General features: G+C 46.2%; 1 protein-coding gene across 2 annotated transcripts in view; it reads right to left on the reverse strand.

Moving 5' to 3' along the window:
* Positions 1-27044, reverse strand: part of FGGY (FGGY carbohydrate kinase domain containing) — a 2730916-nt gene that overhangs the window by 2259211 nt on the left and 444661 nt on the right. For both annotated transcript variants that reach the window (XM_069642074.1, XM_069642075.1), the window contains exon 4: positions 5310-5461. In XM_069642074.1, coding sequence (XP_069498175.1) covers positions 5310-5461 — 152 coding nt within the window. The remainder of the gene's footprint in view (positions 1-5309; positions 5462-27044) is intronic.

The raw sequence follows: 27044 nt of genomic DNA on the forward strand, positions 1-27044 counted from the left end.
TCTTCTGAGGAACTGTCGGTGTCTATGGCTCTCCTTTCTCTCCAAAGGTCCAGTCCTTTCCTGTTGAGTTTGGGACGAGCTTCACTGGAAGCCACCCTGCCCGCTGTTCAACAGCAAGGCAGAAGGGACCCTCATGGAGTCCGCCCCCAATTCCAGGGAAAAGCGTGGCTGAAAAACCCTGGTGTGCTTGGATGTAGTAGCACTACGAATATGAATATCTAGGCTGAAGGCTTCCGTTGATGTAGAAGAGAGGACTTCTATTCCCAGAAGACACTGCTGCAGTCGCGCTAGCGATGGAGACCTTAGCCGAGGAACGAGGAAGAGGTCTGCAGAAGGCTGCGGTGGGAAGGAGCATACAATCGTAGTTGTATGTACAACAAGTTAGGAAAGAGCACTAGAGTGGTAGAAGGATCAAGGACTACAAAGCGGGAGTAACAGAAGAGTGGAGGAATCACCATGAGAGATCAAAGGCACAAGCGGGAAAAAACAAGGGGAGTCAGAGAGGAGCACTAGCGTACAAAACCTGGCGAGGAAAGCAAGGTTGCAACGCATCGATTACCGCGAGTGATGCCTATATATATGCGTCATGACGGTAACGTGCAGGACGTGGGAGACTAGACCGCTGGTGGAGGAACGGAATCAGCCCTTCCATCGGCTCCATAGCTTCCATGGAGCGCGCGTTATGACAGTTGTCCAGGACTTACATCTGTAATAAATATGGCATATTAATAAATGATAAACCATCCTGGAGTATACCAGACTGTTGGACCTTCATGTGCCGAGGAGATAACCTCAAAATATCATTTGCGTTTACCATGCTCATTGATTAATTATTTCCAAGATCATTTTTATTATTATTTATCAATTGATAATCGATTGCTCTTTTGCTGTTCTCTTATTAATTTTTCCTTTGAATTTATATATGAGTAATTATATTTTAACATGTTAACTGGTAAAGGTTTGCAATAAGCCAAATGCCAATAAAAAAAATATATATATCTATTAACTGCATGCAATGTAGTGCTCCATTGCTCATGTTTGTTCAGATAATGGTGTGCCTAAGGTCCATTTAACTTACAGAGCTTCAAAGCTAGAACAATGGCAGTAGGCAATATGCAAATATCATGTAACCGAACATCACTGAAATAGTGTTTGTTTGATGCAGTGCACCACTACCACACTGATCATTTAATGTACATCAATGAGCTGGTAAAACCGAGATCCTTCTCATTGGGGCCCTTGCTCCCGCTTTCCCTCTCTCACTCTGGGTACCCTCGTTGGGCCCTCTTCCTTTGCCGTCCTGTGAGGCAAAAGACCTCAGTGTCATCTTTGACCCCACTCTCTCCTTCTCTCCTCACATCACATACGTTGCCAAGAGGGCACACTACCAGCTGCACCTCCTCAAAGGTATTGTTCCTTTTCTCACTTTCCCCCAGAAGCACACTTTCTCTAGAGCCCGATTCTCTCTAAGTTGGACTACTGCAACAGCCTCTTTCTCAATCTGCCTTCCTCTACTCACCGTCCTCTGCAACTAATCCCGAACAGGACTGCAAGACTTATCCTTGGCCTCAAGCCCAGGGACCCAATCTCTACAGCCCTGACATCTCTACACTGGCTGCCAGTGGCTGCAAAGATCAAGTTCAAGACCCTCTGCATCATCCACAAGGCTTTCTGGGGCCAGGGCCCACACTACATACATAACTCTCTCTTCCAAAATACCTTCCCTCTCGGGCCCTTCGCTCAGCTACCTCCAACCTTCAAAGGGTCAGACGCTTCTCCAGGCAGAGAGTGAGGGGTAGATCTCTCTCCTCTGTAGGTGGCTCCCTCTGGAATGGCCTCCCTTCCCCTTTCAAACTTGAGCCGGGCTGGACTGAAGTTCTAGAAGCAGCTAAAGACCTTCCTTTTCTCCTTTGCTTTCTCTCTCTCCCTCCCCTACTGACCTACCTGTCTGCTGCACCGACTGGTTGCTTGGTACCCTCAGAGTATGACTGGGTACCAGGCTCCTCCATGATCAGTCTCCACTGCACTGCCTCCAGGCCTAGCATGCACTTAGGGGCTTTTACTGTAACCTCTACAGCCTCTGCCACCTTGCTAATACCCAGAGCCACGCTGCCCTGGTTGCACGTACTCAGAGCAATGCTGCCCTGATTGCACTTCCCCCTCCTTCACCCTGGCACTTCCCCATCCCTTCTCCCTGCACTTTGCATTGTTGCACTTGCACGATCTGAATGACACATTGGCCCTCATTACGACCCAGGCGCTAATGGTTTAACGGCGCCGTAAAAGGCGGCGGCGCCGTTAAACCATTAGCGCCTGATTACAAGGTCCCTTTGCGGGACCCGTACTTAATGGCTGGTGTAGACCAGCCGTTCAAGTGGGTGCCGCAAAGGGACCTTGGTGATAATTACGGCAACCGCTATTAGCGGTGCCGTAATTATCGCCTTCCCCATTCCCATTATGCCTTATGGGGCAAAATGGGAATGGGGAAGGGCAAATGGTGAATGGGGAATTACCGCCCGCGCCAACCTTGTGATGGGAGCGGTAATTCCACCATCCACCATGGCGGAGACCGGCATGGACCATGGTGCTAATAGGGAATTTTAACAGACAGTTTGGAATTACATATCCTAAGCTAATAGCACCATGGTCCAATGCCAGGGTCGTAATGAAGGCCAATGCCTAGTAAGATTGCTTGTCCTCCCTCTGTCTTCCCTCCCACATCTTGTCACTCCTAGAAACACTTGTGTACAGGCACGTTATAAATGAAATATCATATCATATCATTGTGTGTGTTCTTGAAAACAAAATACAATCAGATCTAATAGTATAAAAATGTGTTACCACCACATGCCAGGCTACTCAATACGCAAAGCTTCATATACAGCCTATCAGTTTAAACATCACAATGACAATATCCTCATTATCAATCGAGATTTAAACTACCTCAGTTAATGGTATATTTCCGATGGTGCTTTGAAGTGGAAGTTAGCTGTGCATTTCTAAACACCAAACATAAATAACTAAATGGCATTCCAGTTACAACGGAATCATTCATTCCAGTCATGCCACTGTAAACCTCATCATCATGCTGGCATCTACAATGCCCCAAAAGATTGGCATACAAGTCTAAACAAAGTAATATATGAGTGTTGCTCGAGTAAAACGCATTATCATGGCAGCATGACGATGCAGTTTTTTTCCCTTCTATTTCTTCAATGACATGCCACTTTTTAAACGTAAACAGGGATAATAATTGTATGGATAGTAACACTGCCCCCAGAAATTGATGATGCCAGCCCCAACAACGCCATTTCTGCATTGCCCCAGTTAGGCACATGGTCAAGGTGGCATTTACACTGGCCTCAGAACTGCCCAATGCCACTCTGCATTGTGCCCTGAAACTGCTAGATCCCTGTCATTGCCTCAAGTAGTACCTCTCACCAAACGCCTTTGTTCTCATTGCCCATACAACTGCTCTCAATGTACAGCCTTCTCACTCTCATATGTCCCCGAATTGTCACGTATCCCCCTTGATGTATCCTATGTCACCGTCAATGCCTTTAGAACTGTACCATTTCCCAATGCTTCCCCTTTTCACTCTGAACGCCCCAGCCCAGCCACATTTCAACTTAATGTGCTCAATGTCGCCATCAATGTCCATAGAAGTTACCCTTTGACCCAGAAAGGAGCCCAGGTTCACTGCCATTACCCTTATAACAGCACCACTGCCCTAGCATAGCCACCTGTCACTTTATTGCCCGCCAAACCACTCTATTTCCCTCTCCCTGCCTCATTTTACTCTCAATACTCCAGACCTTCTCCATTGCTACCTTATTTGCACTACGGCACTATGATTGCCAACAGAGCATCACCATCAACCCCTGTTTTCCCCATGTGAACATCAATGCAAACAGAACTGGCTCTTGACCCTCAATGTACTCCTGTGCCATTATTTTTACCAATGACCTGCCCCATTACCTTTATTTTCTCCCGATAAATGATTGCCAACTGAACTTACTCACTGCCCCTTTGGTTTGCTGAGAAGCTCATTGCCAGAACAACTTCCCCTTTTCTTCATGTCACTCTAAATGTACCCAGAACTGCCTGATTACCACCTAATTTGCCAACTCTCACTATTTCTACCCGCAGAACTGCCACACTGACGAAGCTGTCCCATGTCATGGCCATTGCCCACAGAACTGCCCCGTCCACCCTATATGCATTCATGTCACTCTCATTATTTGCAGAACTGCCCCATTGCCCAATTTGCCCTTTGTCATTCCCATTACCCCAGCCCAGCCGATTGCCCCGGATTTAATCCCATGTCACTCTTATTTCAGACCGAATCTTATCCATTGCCAGTGTTTATCCCTGTGTTACTTGTGCAAACCATGCATTAACCAGACGTGTGGGCTCCAATGCGGTTTAAATGTTAGGCTCTACTGGGCTGACATGCTGAATAAGGAAGCAATGAGAGAAGTGTCTAATACCCCTCTTTCCGAGTTTCATATGACACAGAGGCAGCATCAGGAAAGCTGAGTCTACAGCCATGGATTGCACTGCTTCATGAATGCAGGGCCAGTGAGTGCCAAAGGCCCCAAAGCCATGCTCATTAACACCACCCCGTGCCTGCAGGACCACCAGGAGCCCTTCGGTTCCCATATGTGTTTGGATCAGATTCACACTGTGCCACAAATTGGAGCCTATAGATATAGATGTGCCGCTGTGCCTGAAGGTACACAGCAGCACTGCAGAACGCTCCACTCAGTCAACTTCAGGGTTGATCAACTCTGGGGCATGGTTGAGGCTCCTCTTTTTCCCTCTCAGCCTCTCCATAATTCGTGGTGGGGCACAGCCTAACTGCCCGACATGGGTTGTCCGCCACCTTCTGCAAGGTTGGATAAGCTGAAGAATTAGATCCTACCTCTGGTTTCTTGTTGTATGCTGCTGGTTACCCCTCATGCCTTGTCCGACTTGTCTTTCCTGGTTTCATATTGTTTGTAGAGGGAAAACGTGTTTTGTCCTGTCTCTTTTAAGAAGGAATGTGTGTTGCATCCTGATCCGTGTGTATTTTGTGTGGAATGCGTAGGCTTGGTGTATCAAGTGTGAATGTCAGAGTGTTATCATGGGTGTCAGTTGAGAGCTACCAGAAGCACCGTGGGTCCGTGGTTGTATGTATTCCTTAATCCAGCAATCTATTCCCATAACTGAATAAGGAAGATTTATTTCCTCTAGTGTGGCTCCAAAAATGTTCACTAAGAACGCACTACTTTTCCGCTTGAAAAAACATTGCTGTTGGATGTACTCACTTCTTTGAGCCAGAGCAGTTTTGGAGGCTGCATTTCAACAGACATGACTCCGCCCACATACTTCAACACGTCATGCCTTGTGCTGTTGATTCTCTCCGCCTGACTCGATGCACGGTGGTCCATCCACATGATAATGTTTCTATGATGCTCTCCTTAAATGAAAGGCAAATCATTCAATGTTACATGTTAGACTGTAAAACTTATATGTCGCTGAGGAACTACAGGGTAGAAATTGCAGGATAGCAATTACAATTACAGTTACGTCATTGGCGTATTTTCACATCGAGTAACTATGTTCTGAAAGGGGGGGCAATTCTACTTATTAACTGAAAACAATAAACATCATTACACATTAATAACTATATCCAAGAAGCAACAAATGAACTGAACTGCCAAAAAGGAAACTTAGAAACGTATATAAGGGTCCCTAACTCAAACATCTGCTATTTAATTAGGAGCAAACAGACGAAATAACGCGTGAATTAGTCAAGACCACAGGATTGTGAAATTTTACTTTATGAACTTATATTGCGCAGACCATGGACCCGTAGACTTAAGGGCGCGAAAACAAAAACAGACCAACGACAACTCAAAATCATAGATACTATAGATCAACGTGAAGATCTGACCATGAGATTAAACAAATAGGAGAGTTTTAAGTTTCGTTTTGAAGATTTTAGTGGATTTCATGCTCCTAGGTTCTGGCGAGAGACCATTCCAGGCTCTTGGGGCTGGATTCAGGAATGCTCACTTTGTGGCTTTGATAGTCCTTCATTTAGCGAGGGTCAACAAGTCCTTGTTGCTGGATCTAAGGGTTCTCGTATTGCTTTTTTCTTTGAGTAATCCTGAAGATAAACAGGCATTTTGCCTAGTTGACATTTCTGTACAATTATCAAAAGGTGAAACAGCAACCTCGACTCCAATGGCAGCCATTGCAGACCACGTCTAGCCTCAGAAACATAGTCTCTCCAGGCAATTCCCACAACCACGCGCACTGCACTATTCTGCATTACCTGAAGCCGGTTGCTCTCAGCTTTATTGATACCATACAGTAAAGTACTGCAATAATCAATTTTGGCACCCACAAGCATCAGCTCCCTAACCAAACTTACACATTAACATGCAACCCTATTTTGCAATACCGCTTTTACTCCAAACTATGGTTTGGTTTCTACCGCATGTATGTTCGATGAGTAGATAGGGGGATAGCGGTGCATGGTTTTGTCCCACTTGTCCGAGAGGATGTGATTCATTTTTCTGGCGGGAGAAAGCTTTTCTCGCTAAACTAGTGAAGATACATCAAGAGAGGGGCTCTGGCGTCAGTCATCTGCTCGGTCATACTTCACCAGTGCATCATGGCCAAAGTTCGGCTGCAGTAGTGGTCATTTTGGTACTGTGATTTGTTTTCCCTTTTGTGCCGCTAGAGTAATTGTCTGTATTGGGGATAGATTTTCATGTGTTTAAGTCCATTTCGTCTTTCTATGTGGCTTGTACAGTCCAGTACCACATGTGGTCAATAGGCGTTGCTGTGGAATCTGGCACAAATAATGAAAGGCTAAATACTGCCCCAAAAAAACGATGCAATATTGCCTTCACTAGATTCTATGATTAAACAGGCAGATGTGCGATATAAGAATGAAAATTGTAACCCCCCTCTGTAAAATGAGCAAACATTTTCTGAGCACATACAATCAGACCTTTTTGTAAAATAATGAGTTACTGTGTAAGTTGGGACTACAGTTGTAGAGTGCTGCCTGTAGGAGCTCCTTTCATCCACCCTGCTTTGTGCATTGATAAGCCCTTAAAATTAGCAAAATGGCTTCTGAGTGCCTACGATCAGCTTTTTGTAATAGCCTGGTGTAGAGGTGAGCCTGCATGCACAAAAGACACTGGACTCAGCAGGTAAGGAGAATTTGTGTTATCGCAGACACAGAGGAAAAGACCTCTCCCCAAGGACTTTTGGCCAGCTCGGACTTCCAAACAGAAGAGTGAGAGGTGTGGCCCTAACAAAGAGGGAAGCGAAACAACCCTTGCAATGTACACACACACAAGGGCAGGATAAAACTCTTGGTTTACTGGGTACGTTGGAGCTAGAATTTTAGAATGTTCAATGCAAGAACTCCCTTAGTTGTATATATTTTTTCCACATATGTGCTGCATTTAAATGTATTCTAAATATTTGTATTTTTTATCTTTTATTATTATATAGTTAAATTAATAACTTTTAACCACCATTCCACCGCAGTCAAAACGCAGGTTTCGCACAGATTCTATGGTCGATTTGCCACAGAACCGGCAACGTCTAAAGTTCAGTTTGAGATTGTTCCAGCGGCCAGTAATCTCAAGTGTATTCACCGCCTTAAATTTAATACCTAGATACACCCATACCAGAAAGTTTCTGATAAAGTTCTGGATGTCGTTTGGAGATAGCTGTTGTTCCAGTACATATGGTAAAAAGCACTCAGCAGTTGATTTCGAGGCCAAGTCAACTATTTGCTGATCTCGGGTATGTACGTCCAACAACATGCTCATATTGCGTTTGTAATGGCCAAGATTAATTTCAAGTGGATCCATTTTGAGTTTCCCAAACAATTGCTCAGACAAATGTTTAAGGGCTCCCAGGAATGAGGATTTCATGTAGTCAAGTTTTATATGGGTCACCTAATACAACAAGCCCATGAGCCTATTACTGGGAAGATATTGGGCCTCATTACGAGTCACCCAGTATAAAGACTTAGCTTCAGAGAAGGAAAGGAAGTTGTAAAGTGCAAATTGTAAGCGTCAGGGCGTTGTATCGCGGATGACAATGGGATTCATTACGAGAATCGCGGTATAAACACAGTCATTAAAGGCATGGTGTTAGTAGCGTATCCGTGTTCCCTCGACACCGCAAATAGCGGCTGATTACAAGAGCGCGAGCATGCGCGAACGCCCATGCCGGTAATGGCTGCACCGCCATGCCGCTAAAGACCCCCCAAACTCCTGATAGCGGCATCACGGAACCCGCTGACACCGCCTTCGCCCAGGAGCAACCCCTTAACAACGGACCCGGCAATACCATCATGTAAATACCGGGTTCGTAATACCGGACCCGGAAGCAACGTCATCGCACCGGAACGGGAAATGTGCCGGCAGCCATCTTAATAAACACAATTCATTGCAACCCTCCGAGCACAGCACTGATACTGAATAGAGAGAAGGCAGAATCAGGAAAGAATGTCGAAGGGCACTAGGAATTGCACCCCCCGCCTGTGCAAGAAGAGGTTCTCAGGCGAGGAGCTCAATATGTTAGCGGACACGCTGGGGGCCCATGCTGATGAGGTCTTTGCTAATGACCTAAAGCGCGCAGCCCAACTGCGCAAAAAAGAAATATATGAGGAGGTGGCAAGGAAGGTAAGTGCGGTAGGCACCACCACCCGCAACGTGATGGATGTGAAAAAGAGGTGGGACGATCTACATCTCTGCTTACAGAACATCCTTTCTGCCAACCGCAGAGAGGCCATGGCAACAGGCGGCGGGGACCACTCTCCCACCAAACTGTCAAGATGGGAGGAGACATGTAGCACCACAATCAATATGGAGTCAATTGAGGGATTCGGAGATGTGGAGGCGGGAGTGCCGTCATCGGCAGATGGAGGTGAGTGTCCCCACAAACCACAGAGAACCAAAGCATGACGTAGCACAACAGATGTGAAAGTGAACCAAGTGAATGCATGGCCCATCATACACACATACAGATCCATGTCCAGATGGTGGCCCAAACCCTGGCACAATGATATGCATGCTGCGTGGCAATCCCATTACCAACAGACACCCAACACACAGGAAGAAATCACATGTCACACATCACTCAAACTGCAATACAACGGTATGCCACACATCAGTCCAGAAAGGAGAGTCCACGACGTATGGTAATATGTCCCCCCCATTATAAGTACCGTGTGCGTCACACCTACAAGAATGCAATGCATGTAACGTGAACTACTGAACAACACCAATTTATGCATCTTGCACGTACCACCATAACTGATGCCCTGCATCTCTTGTTCCCACACAGGCACAGATGCAGACAGTGAAGGCCAGGAGCCTGCCCCACAGGCCACAACATCCTCCAAGGGATCCAGGGCCAGTCAAGAAGGCACAGGATCTTCTACCTCCAGGGCAACACCAACGCCCAGACTGCAACACAGGCCAGCACCAGCAGTACAGGGCAGGCCAGCAGACAAGGCAAGAACATGTGAGACACCACCCGACGACACAGCCACAATGGAGTTGTCCACTGTTGTAGAGGCAGAAGGTGATGGCACACAGTCTGCTACCACCAGTTCTATTGGGAAGGTATCTGCCTCAGCCCCCCTCAGCGATGTGGAAGGCCACGTGGAAGAAAATGTTGACATAGACGACAAACTCCATGTAGTATGTCCCGATACCCCGAACCCCCAGCCCACCCCGCAGCACTCAACACAGGGCACAACAGTCAGCCCCATGCAAGAACATGCCGGAGTACTGAGGAGTCCACATCTGTCGTCCCCATCAGAGGGCAGTCCAGCATTGGCCCGCCCTGTCACTGCACTGTCCACTCCCACAGCCACCACTAACATGGAAGCCCGCTTGACGAGGGTTGAGGCCCGCCAGGATACCATGATCGAGCTGGTCTGGCAGTATGTGGCGAAGGGGGAACTGACCCGCCGTGAGATACGTGAAGCAAATGCAGCTAGCATCATAGCCATGAAAACTAATATCATGGTCATCCACGACAGTTTAGCTGCAGTAACCCAGGTCCTTAGCAGGATTGTTGAACAATTGCAGCAGCAACGACCTGCACTGACGGTTGCACAGGAATCCACCTCTACCCCATCCACCGCACTTGCTAGCTCGGCTCCCACAAGCCCTGTGCGCCTGACCAGGTGCAGCGCATGCTACACGGACATGCTGCCCCCAGACCCAAAGAGAGACCGCAACTAGCAGGGCCACCCTGCATGTGCTAACTGCATCCAGGGAAAAACCATGATTGGCACATCATGTGTGGGATGACAATGTGTGAGGGGGAAGGAGTCTTAGGGGAGGGGGGAGATGGTGTTGGGGGTGTTGGGGGGGTATGGGGTGTTGGGGGTGCTTGGGGAAGGGAGGAGGTGGTGTTGGGGGTATGGGGTGTTGCGGGTGTTTGGGGGAGGGGGAGGTGGTGTTGGGGGTGTTGGTGTGGGGTTAGGGGGGAGGGTGTGTGTGAGGTGGAGGGTTCAAGCACAATAATGTTAAATATCCAATACACCCGTTCTGTTCAAAATCATATCATGACTGGACATTGTTCATTTTGTTTGTGTTTGTGTTGGGCACTCCCCACACACAGGGTGTGTGGGGAATGCCCACCTCCCCACACACCTTGTGTCCATATGCACACGATCCCAGTGTAGTACTAACACAGAACCACCAGCATCCCAGAGGTTCAGAAGAAATCTTCAATCAGTGATTGGCGCACAGCACAGCCATCTTGTGCATCGCGAACTGGCAGGGGTGGTGCATCTCCTCCATCATCATCATCATCCTCACCCGGTGCATGCAGGTCAATGTCAGGTGGCAGTGGTACGTTTCGCCGGATGCACATGTTGTGCAGCATGGCACAGACCATGGTGATCTTTCCCACCTTCTCAGACCCGTAAAGGAGTGCTCCACCAGACCTGCTGAGGCAGCGGAACCATGCCTTCAACAGGCCAAAGGTCTGCTCGATCACAACATGGGTACGGGTATGAACCCGATTGTACTCCTCTTCGTGCCTGTTCTGCAGGTTCCGTACAGGGGTAAGTAGCCACGGCTTTAAGGGATAGACACCATCACCTGCATGGGAGCACAATAAGGTATGTGTGAGTCAATATCTGACCTGACACCTTTAGAAATCACTGCCATGGCTGCAGCTATTTGGTGTTGACACGCACATGTCCCTGGATGTATGCACACAGGTTCATTTGATGCAATGTGTGCTGTACTATGGTCTGCAGGTGTGGATTGCGTTGTCCAGATGATGCAGGGTGTTCACTTGCATGCTGATGCAGATGTACTGTGGATGCAGAACAATGTTTTTGCACCCATACCAGTGATGTATAGTACTCTGTATGTATTCCTGCTAGCGGCATTGCAACACGTGTAATAATGTTTTGTCATCCATCGCTTGATATTCCCATGGTGGCGTGCTGTACGACTGTGGTGGTGGGCCAGTGACAATCAGTGTATACCGTCGGTGGAAATTCTTTGTTACCGCTCAAGGGTGCATGTCCTGTGTTGTGCTTTGCTGCAGTCATGTCCGTTACGCATACTCACTGCATGTTGCTGGATTGTGTATCGCAGAGGGTATGCTAATTAGATGTGCAGTCGACACTTTGAGGGATGTGGCCTGCTTGTACATTTGGCATATTGTCATTGCTATGCAATATTGGTCTTATGTATGGCTATGATGTGTCATGTTCAGGTTGGGAAGCTCAGGGCCACAGTGTTTAGCTGTATGTGCATTGTTGTCCACTAATCACCCAATCTCACCCAGGTGGAGTATGTATTCCCCCATCTCACCCAGGTGGAGTATGCATCCCCCCCCACTGCACTGCCATGGGCCTGTCAGGCAACTTACCGAGCAGCCAGGCACGTCGTCCAGCATGTTGCTTCATGTAGCGGGGTAGCGAGGAGTTACGCAGCACCATGGCACATGGGTCGATCCGGGATATCGGGCACAACAATGTGTGATCATCTTGCTGGAGTCACATACCATCTGCACATTGATGGAGTGGTATTGCTTACAATTACGGTACACCACCTCAATGGCATGAGGACCACCAATTCTACATGGGTGCAGTTGAGGGCACCGATGCAATTGGGCATGCCTGCCAATGCATGGAAGGCAACTTTAGTGTCAGGGAGCTCTTGGCCAGTCCGTGGTACGGATATGTGGACGCTTGCATGCTTCAGGAGGGCATCCAACACTTGGGTCAGCATGCGTGAAAAGAGAGGTTGTGATATGCCATGCAGCTGGTCCACTGTGTGTTGGTAGGTGCCTGTGGCCAGGAAGTGGAGCACAGACATTAACTTCAGTAGTGGGGGGATGGCAGTGCGGATTTTTATTAGGCAGACAATGTTGTTGTGTATCATGTCCACTATGGTGGTGATGGTGTCCCGGTCCAACCGGTAGAGGGTGTGGATCTGCACAGGGGTAAGGTTGAACGGACTGGCTCTGATGCGAGGGATTGGTGGCTGCCTACGTGGTACCACTGGTTGCACTGGTGGGACTTGCTGGGCCTGTCTCACCCTCCTGCTCCTGCGTCTCGTCTGTGCTGCCTGTTGTTGTTGTTGTAGTAGTTGTTTTTGCTGGTTTAGCAGTACAGGCATGTCCTCCAGCCCCAGGATTGCAACAGCAAGTGGGATCATTTTGGTGTAGGAAGGGGTGTGGTGTGTGGGTGTGCTCCTTTTGTGCTGGGACAGGTTCCATTGCCTCCACCTGTGGGGACTGTGTGCACCTGTGGCAGTTGGGTACACAGCAGGTTGCTATTTAGGGGTGATCCGTGATGCCTGTAGTACCGCCATTGTCCAGGCCCTATTTACCGCCTTCGGGATGCCGGTAGGTGCATGCCCGCGTTACGTATGATGTCCTCCTGTTAGCGGCATACACGGTATTGCGGCCACGAACGGCGCGTGGATGCGTGCATGCCGCTAAGAAGGGCCACAGTATAGGCAGTGGCGGTAATGCCGGGTTTTACGGCTCGTAATGCCCTGGACGGATACTTGATGCCAGTATTACCATTCTGCCTTCCTTTTTTGATTACCTCCATGCTCGTAATGAGGCCTAATGTATTTGTATTTGTATTTATTGTTTTTATATAGCGCTTTAATCCAAAGCACTTTACAGTTTAACAATAAGAAAACATCAAACATGGAACAGTAGAAGCAATAACAATATACATGAATCAAACCAGAAAAACAGTATGTAGAACAATTTACATATGAGAAGGAAGAGGAGAGGAGGGGGATGGTAAAGGAAGGAAGAGGGAGGGAGAGTAGGGAGTAAGTTGAGTGGTAGGAAGAGAGGAGATCTCAGGAAAGACGGGGGAAGATATAGAGAACTATGATGGGGTACTAGAGGGAGAGAGAGAAAGATAAAAGGGGATAAGATGTCAGGGAGGGAATAAAGAAGGAGTGATTTCAAGGAGGAGTGGAAGGAGGAATAGGTGGGGATGGAGCGGATAGAAAGAGGTAGGGAGTTCCAGTGTAAAGGGGCAAGGAGCGGAAACGAGAAGAGGCACAAGGTGGTAGGGGGACAGAAAGTAAGAAGAGATCAGCAGAACGAAGGGAGCTAGAGGGGGTGTAGAATGAGAGAGAGAGTCGAGGTATGGAGGGGCAAGGTCATGAAGAGAATTAAAGACAAGACAAAGGAAGTGAGATTTAAGTTGGGGAGTGGAAAGGAATCCGGCCTAGGTAAGAGAGTGAGTTGGAGATGGAGTCAAGGGGAGAGAGAAGGCAGAGGGTACGGATAGCAGAGTGGTAAAGAGATTTGAGGGGGCAAGATGGGAAGCGGGGAGACCAAAGAAGAGAGAAGAACAATAGAAAGACGAGGGAGGAGATTAAAAGTTTGGTAGCATGGAAGGTGAGAGAAGAACAGATTTTACAGATATTAAAGAGGTGGTAGCGACATGCGCGAGAGGTAAGGGAGATATGATGGGTAAAGGACAGTGAAGAGCCAAAGTAAATGCCTAGATTACGAGCATGGGTGCAAACCCATGCTCGTAATCTAGGGATTTACTATGGTCATCGGCATATGCTCATCGGCATAGCCATATGCTCATCAGCATAGCCAAACCACTGTACTTCTTGATTACCCAAGCGAAGTGGTAGAGATTGGGAGTTGGTTAGTGCTCGCACCATGTCAGAAAGATACAGGTTGAATAGCAGTGCAGTCAATATCTCGGGAAGATAGCTCCCGAGTTCGTTAGTGCTCGCACTGTGTCAGAAAGATACAGGTTGTATAGCAGTGCAGCCAATGTCTCGGGACGATAGCTCAGGTGCAATACACTCACCTTGGAAGCAAGACGACGCAGAGCAACACAGGTTCGATCTCCGGGTTCGCGCTTAGAAACCTCTGGGTATTAAGAACATTATAAATAACCAATTACAAAATTACAATGTACAACCCTGCATTAGGCCCAATTTATGTGCCACCATTACTCTCGAGCCGCCCTTTAACTTGTGTCTCCTCATGAAACTTCATGATCATTTTCAATAAGCCTGTCGGGATCCCCCAACTAGACAACTTTCCCAATAGTCTTCCACGATTGACAGTGTCAAAAGAAGCCTCTGGTCCGGGTCCTTTCCTCTTTCTTTTAGCTTCAGCTCAAGAGATAGGTGAATTTTACCATACTTATTTTCTGTGTCATACATTTCGCTGTAAATTTCTTCAGACTACCAGTATTCTTCAGAGTGTTACCCCTAGTGGGGCTGTCAGGTTTATGTAGTAGTACTGGTTCATGTTTACTGAGATTTTGTCTCTCATAGAATCCCTGTGCATGCGCAAATCATTTGTTAAAGCTCTAACAAGCTGATTTCCTCTTTCAGTCTCCTAACGAGAGTCGAGCCGGAGCCGCAAGCAAGCGCGTTCTTGTTAGGCAGCCAGGCCGCCCTTTTCTTATACTTTCTCTCCTGTCCCGCGAGCGAGTAGCAGCGCCCTAGGTTCGGGCGACTCATTGCCTTCCCGATATCCTCTGGGCCCTCTCATCATTATTTTTTCAACAACGTTCTAGCAGAAAGTATGACGCATCGTGCTTCTTGGCAATACAATGAAAAGGGCTTCAGAGTACATTAAAAGGGGAAAGAAAGTAAGAGTTCAGAGCCACTGCACAGGCTGATTCTTCCCCAGCAGCTGGCTTTGCCAAGCAGTACATGCACCATTGCTCAATACAAGGATACAAGGCTCCCCAGTCTACCTCTCCAGAGTGGAGTGAGGAAGGGTGGGCAGAAGAACCCACTGAGGGAGATACAGAACTATCTCTTAGTTTTAAAAGAGTGCTAGGTGACTCTCTATCCCAAGCTGTGTCACAGGGAAAGCAGCCTCTCACAGAGCAACTGCATATGCTGGAAGCTATGCTTGCCAAACAAAAAGCAGACCAGGAAGCTTCCAGAAAAAGACGGGCAGACAGCCCATGCAAAGGGACATTAGCCAGACACCCCCACATGCGGGGGTTGACCACAACAGGTGTAAGAAGGCTTGGAAGAGACCACCCTTTTCGACACCCCCGAGCCAGAAAGAAGGGATTAACCCAGTTCCCCAAGAGGTGGTCTATCCAGTAAGCAAGCTTAAAAAGGCCTTCTTGATGAAGTCGACAGTGCAACACCCGCAACCCCCTACTCCAGGGGTGATTCATTTGGGGGATGAAGATGGCAGTTACTCACCTGATGATGAAGGGGATGAGGAGGAAGAAGAGACTCTCATAGAACCCCATAACAATGACAGGAGGAGTAGGATAATATGGGCAGCATGTTCAACCCAGAAGCTATCCGGCACCCCAAATCATCAAAGTGGTTGCCGTACCCGAGGGTGGCCCTGTACATGTCCCAACATATCAGGAAGCTGCTTGACAAAGAAGTACGCTCGAGAATGAGAGCAGACTGTCCACGACTCGAGCTGCCTGGGAAACTGGAAGATACCCCTGATCTCGACTCTAAGATGGTAACATTCGTCCCAAAGACTGCCAGGGATATTCGTAAAGGCATTGATTGCACCTGAAGCGGCTGCCAATATATGTTGCTAGACCTAGCCGGTCCCTTGGCTAAGATAATGGATCTAGCCGAAAGGCCAAAGGATACTTGAACTCCAGTAAATACTCAGGTCCTAGGTAGCTGGGCGCAACGCGCTGCATTTCTATTGGGAAACGCTAACTGCACGCTCTCCTCAGAGAGAAGAAGAGGGGTGCTGCTCAAAATAGACAGCAAATTAAGTGATTTGGCTTCGTACAAAGCAGGAGAAGGAGCAAAAGGTTTGCTCTTCAGAGAGGGCTTTGCCAAAGAAATGGCACAATTAATGGGTACTTACTCAGCTTGCATTTTGCAGGGTCTGGACGACATCGGGTCGATCATCCGGTCGCTTCGAAACGCAGCAAAGACCCCAAGGCCCTCGAGCTCAATACTGGGAAAGTAGACAGCAGGATGCATTCTTCCCAGACAGATCACGGTTCACCAAGGGACGATAGGGAAGAGGTCCTTACAGACAGTTAAGTGTAGCAGGTGGTGAGTACTCAAGGCACGAAATTCCTAAAAGTAGGAGGCAGAACTCTCCTTTCTCGATGCTTGTGTGCTTCAAGCGATAGCGGGCTTATAGCTAGAGGGTACAGGCGATCCAGTCCAGGGAACAGAGCCCCAACTGATACACCTGCCCCAGGAAGAGTTAGCACTCCTGCAACACTAGTTTTGCAAGCTAGCAGACAAAAATGTAATAGAGCGCGATACGCAAGGCGGCCCAGGGTTCCTCAACAATATGTTCCTGGTACACAGAGGGGAAAGGTAATGCCAGTAATACACCTGAAAGGTCTGAATGAGTGGCTAACATACATACATTTCAAGACCGAGGGAATACGCCGCCTCCGAGATTGGCTAGCATGTCTAGACCTCAGAGACGCATATCTCACTATTCCGTTAGTGACAGAACACCAGCGTTCCCTCCATTTCTGGTGGGGCAGAGAAATTTGGCACTTCACATGTTTTCCATTTGGACTAGCATCCGCACCTTGGGCGTTCACCAAGATAATGAGGCTGATAGAAGCAGCTATACGAGAGAGAGGGATCAGGAGCATCATCTACCTGGACGATATCCTCATTATAGCTCAGAGCAAAGTAGCTCTCCAAGAAATCGTACGCTGGATCTGCACCACAGTGCCCTCTCTAGGTTTTATCATGAACTTGGACAAGTCCCAATTACAACCAGTTTAGAGGATAGAATTCCTAGGATTCATTATAAATACCAGAAAGGTGTCTCTCGAGCTCCTGACTCACAAAGTGAAAGCCATCAAGAAGGAACTCAGGTCTATCATTGCGAAGAAGACTATTTCGCTTCGCAGACTAGCCAGAATAGTGGGGCTATTAGCGGCCTCGATTCAAGTGATTTTTCCTGGGCCTCTCCACTACAGATCCCTACAGCGGCTCAAGATCAGACACCTGCAGGGAGGAGGAGTAGGTTACCACCAACTAGTGACCTTAGATCAGGATGCTCTGACAGAACTTCCATGGTGGCTCCAGAACATGGAAGCTTGGAACGGCTGAGCGATTATCGGCGACACTCCAGATATAATTATAGAGTCAGACGCGAGTAGGGCCGGCTGGGGAGCCAGATGCAGAGAAATAGAAACAAGAGGGAAACGGTCCACAGAAGAGCTTTTGTTACACATAAATTGTCTAGAGCTTCTTGCAGGGCCCTTCGCAGTGTGCACGTTTACCAAAGGCAAAGCCAACTGTTGCATCTTACTCAAGATGGACAACATATCAGCAGTCCGTTATACAAATAAGTTAGGTGGGACCAAATCCAAGATGTAAGCGGAACTAGCGAAAGTTTTTTGGCATCACTGCCTACAACATCACATAAAGATATCGGCAGGAGATCAGAACATCGTAGCAGACTGGAACTCACGATATCTCGTGGACTCCAGCGACTGGAAGCTTCACCCGCACATTTTTGTGCGATTACAGAAGATTTGAGGTCCCTTAGACATCGATCTACTCGCATCCAGATTGAACGCTCAGACTCCCAAGTACTTCAGCTGGAGGATAGACCTGGGTGCAGTGGGGACAGATGCCATTTTGCACCATTTTGCACCAGTGGACCGGAGCAGTCCACTATGCCTTTCTGCCATTTGTAATGCTAACAAGAGTCTTAGTGAAAGTCTGCAGAGAATCAGCGGAGCCAGTGATAATAATCGCATTGTGCAAGTCCCAAGCCTGATTTCTAGTAGCGGGGATTTTTCTTCAGATTTCCTGAGGATAATTTCCCTCAGCCAGGACCTTCTGCTCGGCCCGAACGGCCAACCTCACCCCCTTATAGAGGGAGGCAATCTCCACCTAATAGCTTGCAGGTTTTCGGGAAAAGATGGGAATTCCAAGGCATTTTGCAGCTCACTGCTGACTGCATTAGAGATTCCTGGGCGGCTTCCACCATCCGGAGCTATGGTAGCCGCTTGCGGCTGCTCGTCCAACTGGTGTACAGAACGCAGTATTCATCCTGTTTCAGCTCCTCGAGTTCAGGTACTCAATTTCCTGACACAGTTGCTTATAGTGCGTAGGAAGCCATAACACGCCGTAGCCACAGCCGCAATAGCCAGATGGGTCGGAGAAGTTATGCATTGGGCAGGCATAGACTTAACCAGATTTGGCACGCATTCTGCAAGAGGAGCAATGGCGTCTAGTGACTTCACACTTCACAGCAGGGGTGTCATTGCAAGACATTATGAAGTCAGCCGATTGGTCTTCCGAAGTGACATTTCAGACTATTTTAAACCAGTCTCTCAGATAACTAATAGAGTGGTAGAGAGCTTTGAACAAGCATAATGCTCGTTTCCTTTTTTTATTTATTTTTATTTTTTGTATTTATAGAGCGTACTGCAGCCCACAGGCATCGAGGCGCTAAAACGATACTTAAGAAGGCTTGCTTGAGGGTTACAATAAGCGGCCTAGTAAAACATCTTACAACCAGTTGCTTACAGGGATAATTTACACATTACAATATTCTATATCGCATAGTGTGTCCAGTTCAGTGAAGTAGCATATGTAAAATATTGCAAATGGATGATTAGCCCTTTAAACACAGAGCCTAGTTTTTAAGGCCTTGCGGAATTCATCATGAGACTCAATTGATCGATTGATTCCTGTCTTGACATGAAAACTGCACATGCTTACAGCGCAGGGTAGTCTTGATTCTATTAAAGACATGGAGGCGAGCATTATATCCTGCCCGAAATATGGCGACTAGTTTCAATGTTGAGATGTATATGCATGATGTATAAACTCACTGGCGTATTCCCACGCTCATAATTTCACTCTCGATTTTTCATAGGGTATGAGCAGAAAACGGCCTGAGATTTGGGAGAAGAAGAGAGCGCATTTTGGTTTTCTGGAGCACATGTCTATGGTCGGTTTTGCCAGAGGAACTGTGTGCCCCCAGAGAGGAGTTGGAGGTCACGGGATGCTGAAATTTTGGGATAGCGCAGGAAGTTATGTTTCAATTTCGAGCAGAGTTTAGCTGTCAAATGAAAGAGGAAAGGACCCAGACCAGAGGCTACTTGTGCTGGCCCTAGGCTCTCATAGGTGGACGATGGGAGCCTTAGGACTACTAAGCCCTAGAGGCTCATGGGGTTCGTAGTTTTCAGTTGAACTCTTTAAACTCTTGAACTTTTCATTGGAATTAAGTAACAAAACAAAAATGTTGAGTTTAAATGTTCAGATTTTGAAATGCTGTGAGTTACAGTATTAAAGAAAGTACAGCATAATGGTTGTCCCCATGTCTTTAATAGAATCAAGGCTACCCTGTGCTGTAGGCATGGACAATCTTCATTACATCACAAGAAGAGACATCACAGATGTAGCCGAAAACCATATATAAGCAGGAGAAGTATATAAACGTATGACTGATAAAATAGTTACTGGAACAATCTTTAATCTGCTTAAGTTACCAGTCACATGTTAACAAGGGTGCTGCCTTGATATGCCTTTGGTGAGGTCATGATATGACAGAGGCACACCCAGCAGAAAAAAAAAATACAGGGCACTGGCTTCATATGCCAGTATGGCATATGGCCAGTTGCTGCTATTGTATGCCAGTTAAAGCCTCACTTTGCAGGAATAGTCATTTCATTTATTATAATTGGAAATGAGAGCCAGGTCTCAGAAACTATGAAATGACGGCAGGGCGGGTTTATATACAAAATTATGGTTAGCAGCGGGGTTAATTTTGATGTCTCGCCCACATCGCCTTTTTGTCACTATGCACTTAGAGTATCGATGCACTTTAAGTGAATGCATGCCCAGATGTTTATGATGCTTGGTACTGTATTGTTTAGTTTAATGTATTTGTTTTAATTATGTGGAAATATTTTACGATAAAGGTAAGATGTATGCTTATATAATGTAATTCAATGTCATTCAATGTTTTATTGTTTATATTTACTGTGATGGTCGAATGATCCTCTTCTTTTATGGACTAGTTGTTCAACATTTATTGAAATTAGCATCTAAAGCCCTCATTTCAAGAAATTGGGGGATTCCTATGTGTTTCTATGAGGTACAATTTTCAGTATTGCAAATCTGAAATGTGGCAAATATGGAGCATTTCATTCTTCCTCGTAGGACTGTGGTAAAATATGTGGGTTTTACTGCATGTACATGCTTCAGACACGCATGCAGAAGGAGGGCATGTGCCAGTCATCAGTTTTTACTGATTTGAAGTAAACAATGATAGGCTACACCAACTGCACCTCCTCAGAGGTGTTCTTCCTTTCCTCTCCTTCCCCCAGAAGCTCACTGTCCCCAGAGCTCTGGTTCTCTCTAAGCTTGACTGCTGTAACAGTCTCTTTTTGAATTTACCTGCCTCTACTCTCCGTCCTCTGCAACTCATCCAGAACAGGACTGCAAGACTTATCCGTGGCCTCAAGCCCAGAGATCATATCTCTCCAGCACTGGAATCTCTCCATTGGCTCCCAGTGGCTGCAAGGATCAAATTCAAGACCCTTTGCATTGTCCACAAGGCCTTCTCAGCCCTCACACCAAAATATCACCTGCTTTCTCTTTAAAAATATCTTCCCTCGCGAGCTCTTCACCCCTCCACCTTCAACTCTTTGACGGTCAGTCGCTTTTCTAAGCAACGAGTTGGAGGCAGATATCGCTCTTCGGCCGGTGCCTGCCTCTGGAACAGCTTCCCTGCCTCTCTGAAACATGCGCAGAACCATCTCTGGTTCCAGTAGCAGCTCAAGACTTTCCTCTTTGCTTCTGCTTTCTATCTTCCACTTCCCTGCTGATCTCCTGTCGATAACGCACTGGTTACCTGGCTACCCTCTGAACCATGCATCCAGGTCCCTACCCTCCCAGTTGCACACCTGCACTGCCTCCTGGCAACCCTGCAATTGGGGCTGTATCTGCAACCATACAGTCTCCCTACTTGCCCTTATCTAACACATGTTGTCCGCACTTAACCCCGGCACTGCCACCTACCGGCCACACTTCTTTTCTCTATGTCTTGATCCTATGTCTCGCACTTCTCCTCTCCTTCCCCTGGCACTTTTCCCCGTCCCTCTCCTCTACACTTGCGCGTTCTCATTTGTTGGATGTTCTGACCCACTAGTCTCTGCCCTGCAACATCACTGCGTGCTGCTTTCATCAGAAACAACAGAATGGCCGCCAAAAAGCCCGGTGTGCGCTAAAAATCTCTGAGAAGTGCGCAAGGGAAACCGGAAAAATAGGCTGCCAATCCATTTTGCCTATGTCAGTGGTAAAACAGGAGACCACACTGCCAGAACCTGTCATTGGGGAGCCCACAGAGTGAAATGGAACTACTTGAAAAGGCAGTGCGGCCTTGCCAGGAAAACCCAGAAGTGCTCTAAAATCCGTTTTTTCTTGGCTGTTAAATTTGCAAAATAATGATCCCCAAACAGCAGAGAAGATCCAACATCCTTGTGGGGTGTTCACCATCACCTTATTTAAAGAATCCCCATAAGCACAATGTCAGGAGAAGCACATTTCATCACAAAAATATCCCCATTCAAAAAGGTGCTTGCCTGGAAAAACCTGTCAGATATGGGCGCAGTACCGCTGCTCGCCTGTGTCAAAACTGTCATTTACTTAACCTGTCAGTTTAAACTTGTACATTAAGATCAAATTGTGGAAAAGAAGAGACTTGCCATCAAAAGCAATATAGGTTGCTACAATTCAATCTTCATGTTTTAAAAAGACTGCAATTAGAGATTTGTGTGTATACTGTTGAAAATGTAATATTTAGTTTAGCAAAAGACAATTTTTAACAAAGTGTTTTACAGTGAACTGGGGCTGGCCACACACTACTTCAAGGGCACATTCCACAGTTTGCTCCAACAAAGGGTGCCTTCCTTTTGCTCTCTGCCCAGGAACTATCATTTAGATGCTAATGAAAAAAGGAGGGGATTTTGCTCTACTTCTCTGGGAGAGACAATAGGCTTCCTGGACTGAAAGTGAATGCAAATTCAGGTGTCAACAGAAACCAACTGCCAGCAGGAAGAGAGCCCTGGACTGCTCTGGGACCAGCAAACCATGGAGGCGGGACCAGACAGATTTGTGTATCTGAAACTGTAGAAAATATCTTTTTGAAAAAGACTCATAGAAAACTGTGCAAAATTTGTAAAAATCTGTAATTTATTGGTTGTTAATATGAAAATGCTGCTCTCTGTTTCAAACTACTCTGAACTCTGTGCGATGCTCAGAGAAAGGACTACCGAAATTTTGATGCTGTAGCAATTGTGATAATGCTAGGAATATGAATTTTCACAGGATTATGCCCAGATGTCATGCGCATGTATGGAGAAAAATGTGGACAGATCTGACACTGGGTACCCAACCAAAAGCGCGAAAAACTGTGCATTTTAAACCAAAGCTCTCACTGAGTTGGGACTCGGACGGATACGTGCTCTACTAAATCTGTGATGTGAATATGTAGTATTAGCAAGTTGGTGATATTATAAATATGATTTATGTGAAAAATAGATTTACTGTACTGAAACAAAGGGGAGGTACTCCCTGGATTGTAAAATGCACATCATCAACCTTGCGTTCCTTCTCAAATCAGGAGAGAGGACAGACCCTAACCAATATGATTCCTAGAGGGTGTGCTTAGTACAATTTAGCCTACCCACTCCTTTGGGAAATACATAAATAGGGACAGTTTAAGACCAAGAGGGGGACACAGATTCATCCATCAACTGATTTACTGGCGAAGTGCTCTGCAGGAGGAACCCAGATCCAAGACTCCAGAACTCTAAAAGCAGAAGGCCTAAATCTAAAGCTGAACCCTTCTGAGCTGGCCTTTAAAATCTTGAAACCTGATTTTATACCCAGACTTCCAAGGGGCAGACCAAAAATTGAACAGCCTGGCTGTGCTGATTCTGCTTTCTTGCCAAGAACTCTTGCTAGAACCCAGAGATCCAAACCAGTAGAGCAGAGCTGTAGCCTGATAGCTGCAACCCAGAACCAACCCATCGGATCCAGACCAGAGTCCGTGCAGTATCCCCAGTGCCGTGCTACGTGCAGAACCAAGCACCTGAATCCTGTCCTGTGGGCTAGCAGAATTCCAGTCCAGAAGCCTTTGACCAGATCCTGACGGGCCTATTCCAAACCATAGTTGTGAGTATCTATAGCATAGAATTGTCCATAGCCAATCTCTTAACCTTAGTTAATCCAACCCAAAACCATACTATCATATCCAGAACTGCATTGTAGAATCTCTTTTGTCTTTTCTGAATCTTTCCCTCATCCATATAGTCCTTTGTTAATTGTAGTGATAATATCATCTTTGCGCTAATATATTTGCTGGAGAAAGACAAGCATCTCGGCAGATAGAAACCATCCGGGGGCGTCACTGGATCGGTGGCTGTGCTGTCGTGTAGCTTGTTGCTTCATAGACTCCTTAGTGTAAAGAAATTTCTGTTTGTAATTTCAAAAGCGCATCTTTCATTTGTAAATCTTGACTCTTTCTGAGAAAAATCAACCTCTACTAAAACCTCTGTAACTTCCATACCGTACATGCTAGAAACGGAATTTAAATGTCAAATTGAAGCTAACATCCTCAGCTTTCAAAGGAATCTAAAACCAACTCCTTATAGTTTTGCCGCAATCGCGTTTCTCACGCGCTGAAATGTTTGCTGTGAATCTTTCGTTTGGTTTAATTTCATCACGTGTAAAACAGCTATTTCTTGCATCTGACCTCAGAATTCAGTTTTCAATCTGCTAGTTATTCAATAATCATTGATAGTGCTTACCTGAAACTATACAAAGCGGCTCCCACTAGTTTTGACTCCAATCTAGAGAATTAAATCCAGTTTTCTGTGTTTTTCTGTGATTTTCCCATTCATTACAAGCCACATTCAAAAGCATTTGAACTATTTTTAAATCATTCCTGTTTCTCTCTATGCTTGCTGGGGGGAATTGGGATTGAAACTGGATTGGTTGAGATTGTATATTCCTGAAACCTGTTTTCTCTCCATCTCTATATTGCATATTAGGGGGAATTGAGTAGTATAAGGGGGAAAGAGTGACCTTGCATTTGATTGAACCAATATCAAGTATTATTCTGTGCTGCATTGTTTTCCTATCCATATCAAGTATGATTCCATGCTGTACTATTTTTTTATCCATTCTCATTCTGATTAGATTGTTGAATGTTGTGATATCACCCATTGGTGATTATTGTATAAATATTAAATAGTGTGATATATATTGTTCCAATCCATAAAATAAATCTTTTAACTTGGCAAAACAACCTGCTCCTTGGTTCAGTGAGACCGGGGGGTGGGAGGGATTCAAAGAGAGGGGCGTGATATAAGGGTACATCATTCAGAAATAAAAGAACTTATAGACATAAAAATATAATTAAGGGTTCCAACTGTGCATCACACGCTAGGCATTGACTTAGGTGGAGTGCCGGGTTGAAATCACTTACACATTGTCACTTTGCATAGTAAGATCGTTGTCTTGCTCTCCCTTGTTCCCCTCCCTTGCCTCATCGCGCCTTAAAACACTTGTGTGTAAGCGCGCTATGAATACAATATCATATCATATCATACACTAAGTCACAGGAGCCTCAAGACATGGACAAGCATGCAAGAATACTCCAGTTGGTTCACGTGTCACGCTCCTGTCCCAGGATCTTGGCAACTGCTTTGCAGGCCTCACTCAACTCCCACTTCGAGTGCAGTTGTTGCAATTGATTAGCACACGCTCTTCCCATTTTCCCTTGCACTGACTGACCCCATTTGAAATGTTCCAAGGCGGAGAGTGATCAGATGCTCCCCCTTTTCCCTTCCCTTCTTGGGGCTCTGTGAAGGAACTTATAATCAACCAATAAACATATAGATAAATTGCTGTAACCTTTTAAGAAGTTATTTATCATTCATGCTTGGCTTTGTTTAGTGGGACGTAAGGAACTTGTAATCAACCCGCTTCACAACACGTAGTACTTCATAAGGATGTCATTGTGTGTAGGCTTCAGTGGTTATATTGAATTTCCCCATTCCCAAGTGTGGATTTATTCAGACCTCCTTAAAGCATGGTTGATTTGGTAGTCTGTATCGCACTGCTAAACCAATCGGATTAATAGAAGAACTCCCATTAAAGAAAGAAAACATATTCTTCCTCATTACAACATGTGTTTAACGGTTGCTGCATGGGAGCCACTGCCAAAGTGCCAATCGAAATGCCCTTCGGAGTGTGCCACCTAAACCACAATCGCTTGCAAACATATATTTTTTTCAAGCAGGTATCGGCTTCATTATTTTATTTTTCTGGTTGCACCATTAAACCCGCTTTTCTGTTTTTTCTTTGATTTGCAAAATGTACAAGATCAAACATTTCGTGTAGATAATCGCATCGGGTGCAAGCGTGGCCGCCGGATGCACTGGAGAACCGTGAGATATACTTGGTGCTGTGTGAAAGTTAAAGACGAGCCTAATTGCCTGAAGTCCACATTAGCCTAATCTTTCTCCCTCTGGTTTAGCTCACGTTTCCGTAGTAGGCCTCAGGCTTTCTCACGCCAAATTGATAAAAAGCATGACCTTTAATTGCACGGGTTGGTCCCTGCCAGCACTGAAGCCCTAGCCTAGACTGATGGACAACGTACTTTGATCCCAGCACCCAAAAAAAGAACTACAACCTCTCCAGTTTTCAAGGATCTACCCATCACCCTTTTGACCCCTCGATGACCCGAGGTCGACCCACAAAAGTATAATCAGCGATCAGAACTAATCGGAAAAGTATTATTTCCAAAGAGCTTGCCACTACACAGCACTTTATCATCGAGTCAGGGGGACAGTGTTACATGTCAATGCATAACGCACACGAGTTTAAAAGCATTCTATGACATCGATTCGATACATTTTCAGGTAAATCAAAATGTAGCAAAAACCGCAAAATGACAAAGGGAAGTGTACAGCCAGGAAAGAGGGGGATGGTTTATCAGTGTCAAGAGCAGTTATACAAGACATTAAGGGGTTGCGAGGGCAACATGCTTAGCACTGTGGGAACTCTGCTCCAAAAGGACTGGGGGCAAACAGGTGTGCACATAGAAATGTGGTCGACAAGATTTCTGGTGCTAAGAAGGGGACACGAAGCTTACTTTATCGAGAATCAATCATTGACGTTAGTTAGCAAAGATTTGAGATTTTTTATTTTTTATTGAAATGTATAGAAATATTGTGAATATTTAGTCCATATGTTATTTGCAAAGTAAAGTGTGCAAACCTTTAGCAAAGTTAAGATTTGAACGGGCGTATTTTTAAACATAACTTAAAGTGGTCGCTTGGAAAATCTACTTTGCACTGGCTTGCTGAGAAAAATGAGGCCTTTTACCAAACGTGTGAGATTTAACATAAGCTCTGTATGTGCATTTGCATTCAATGATCCGCTGTCAGCACCTGGAACTTGGCACAGATACGGAATTTAGGCCCACTCCCCCCTTCACTATAATGACCCATATAATTCCTAAGGACACTA

The sequence above is a fragment of the Ambystoma mexicanum genome, chromosome 1q, assembly GCF_040938575.1.
Source record: "Ambystoma mexicanum isolate Mex_15411 chromosome 1q, UKY_AmexF1_1, whole genome shotgun sequence".
Taxonomy (NCBI): Eukaryota; Metazoa; Chordata; class Amphibia; order Caudata; family Ambystomatidae; genus Ambystoma; species Ambystoma mexicanum.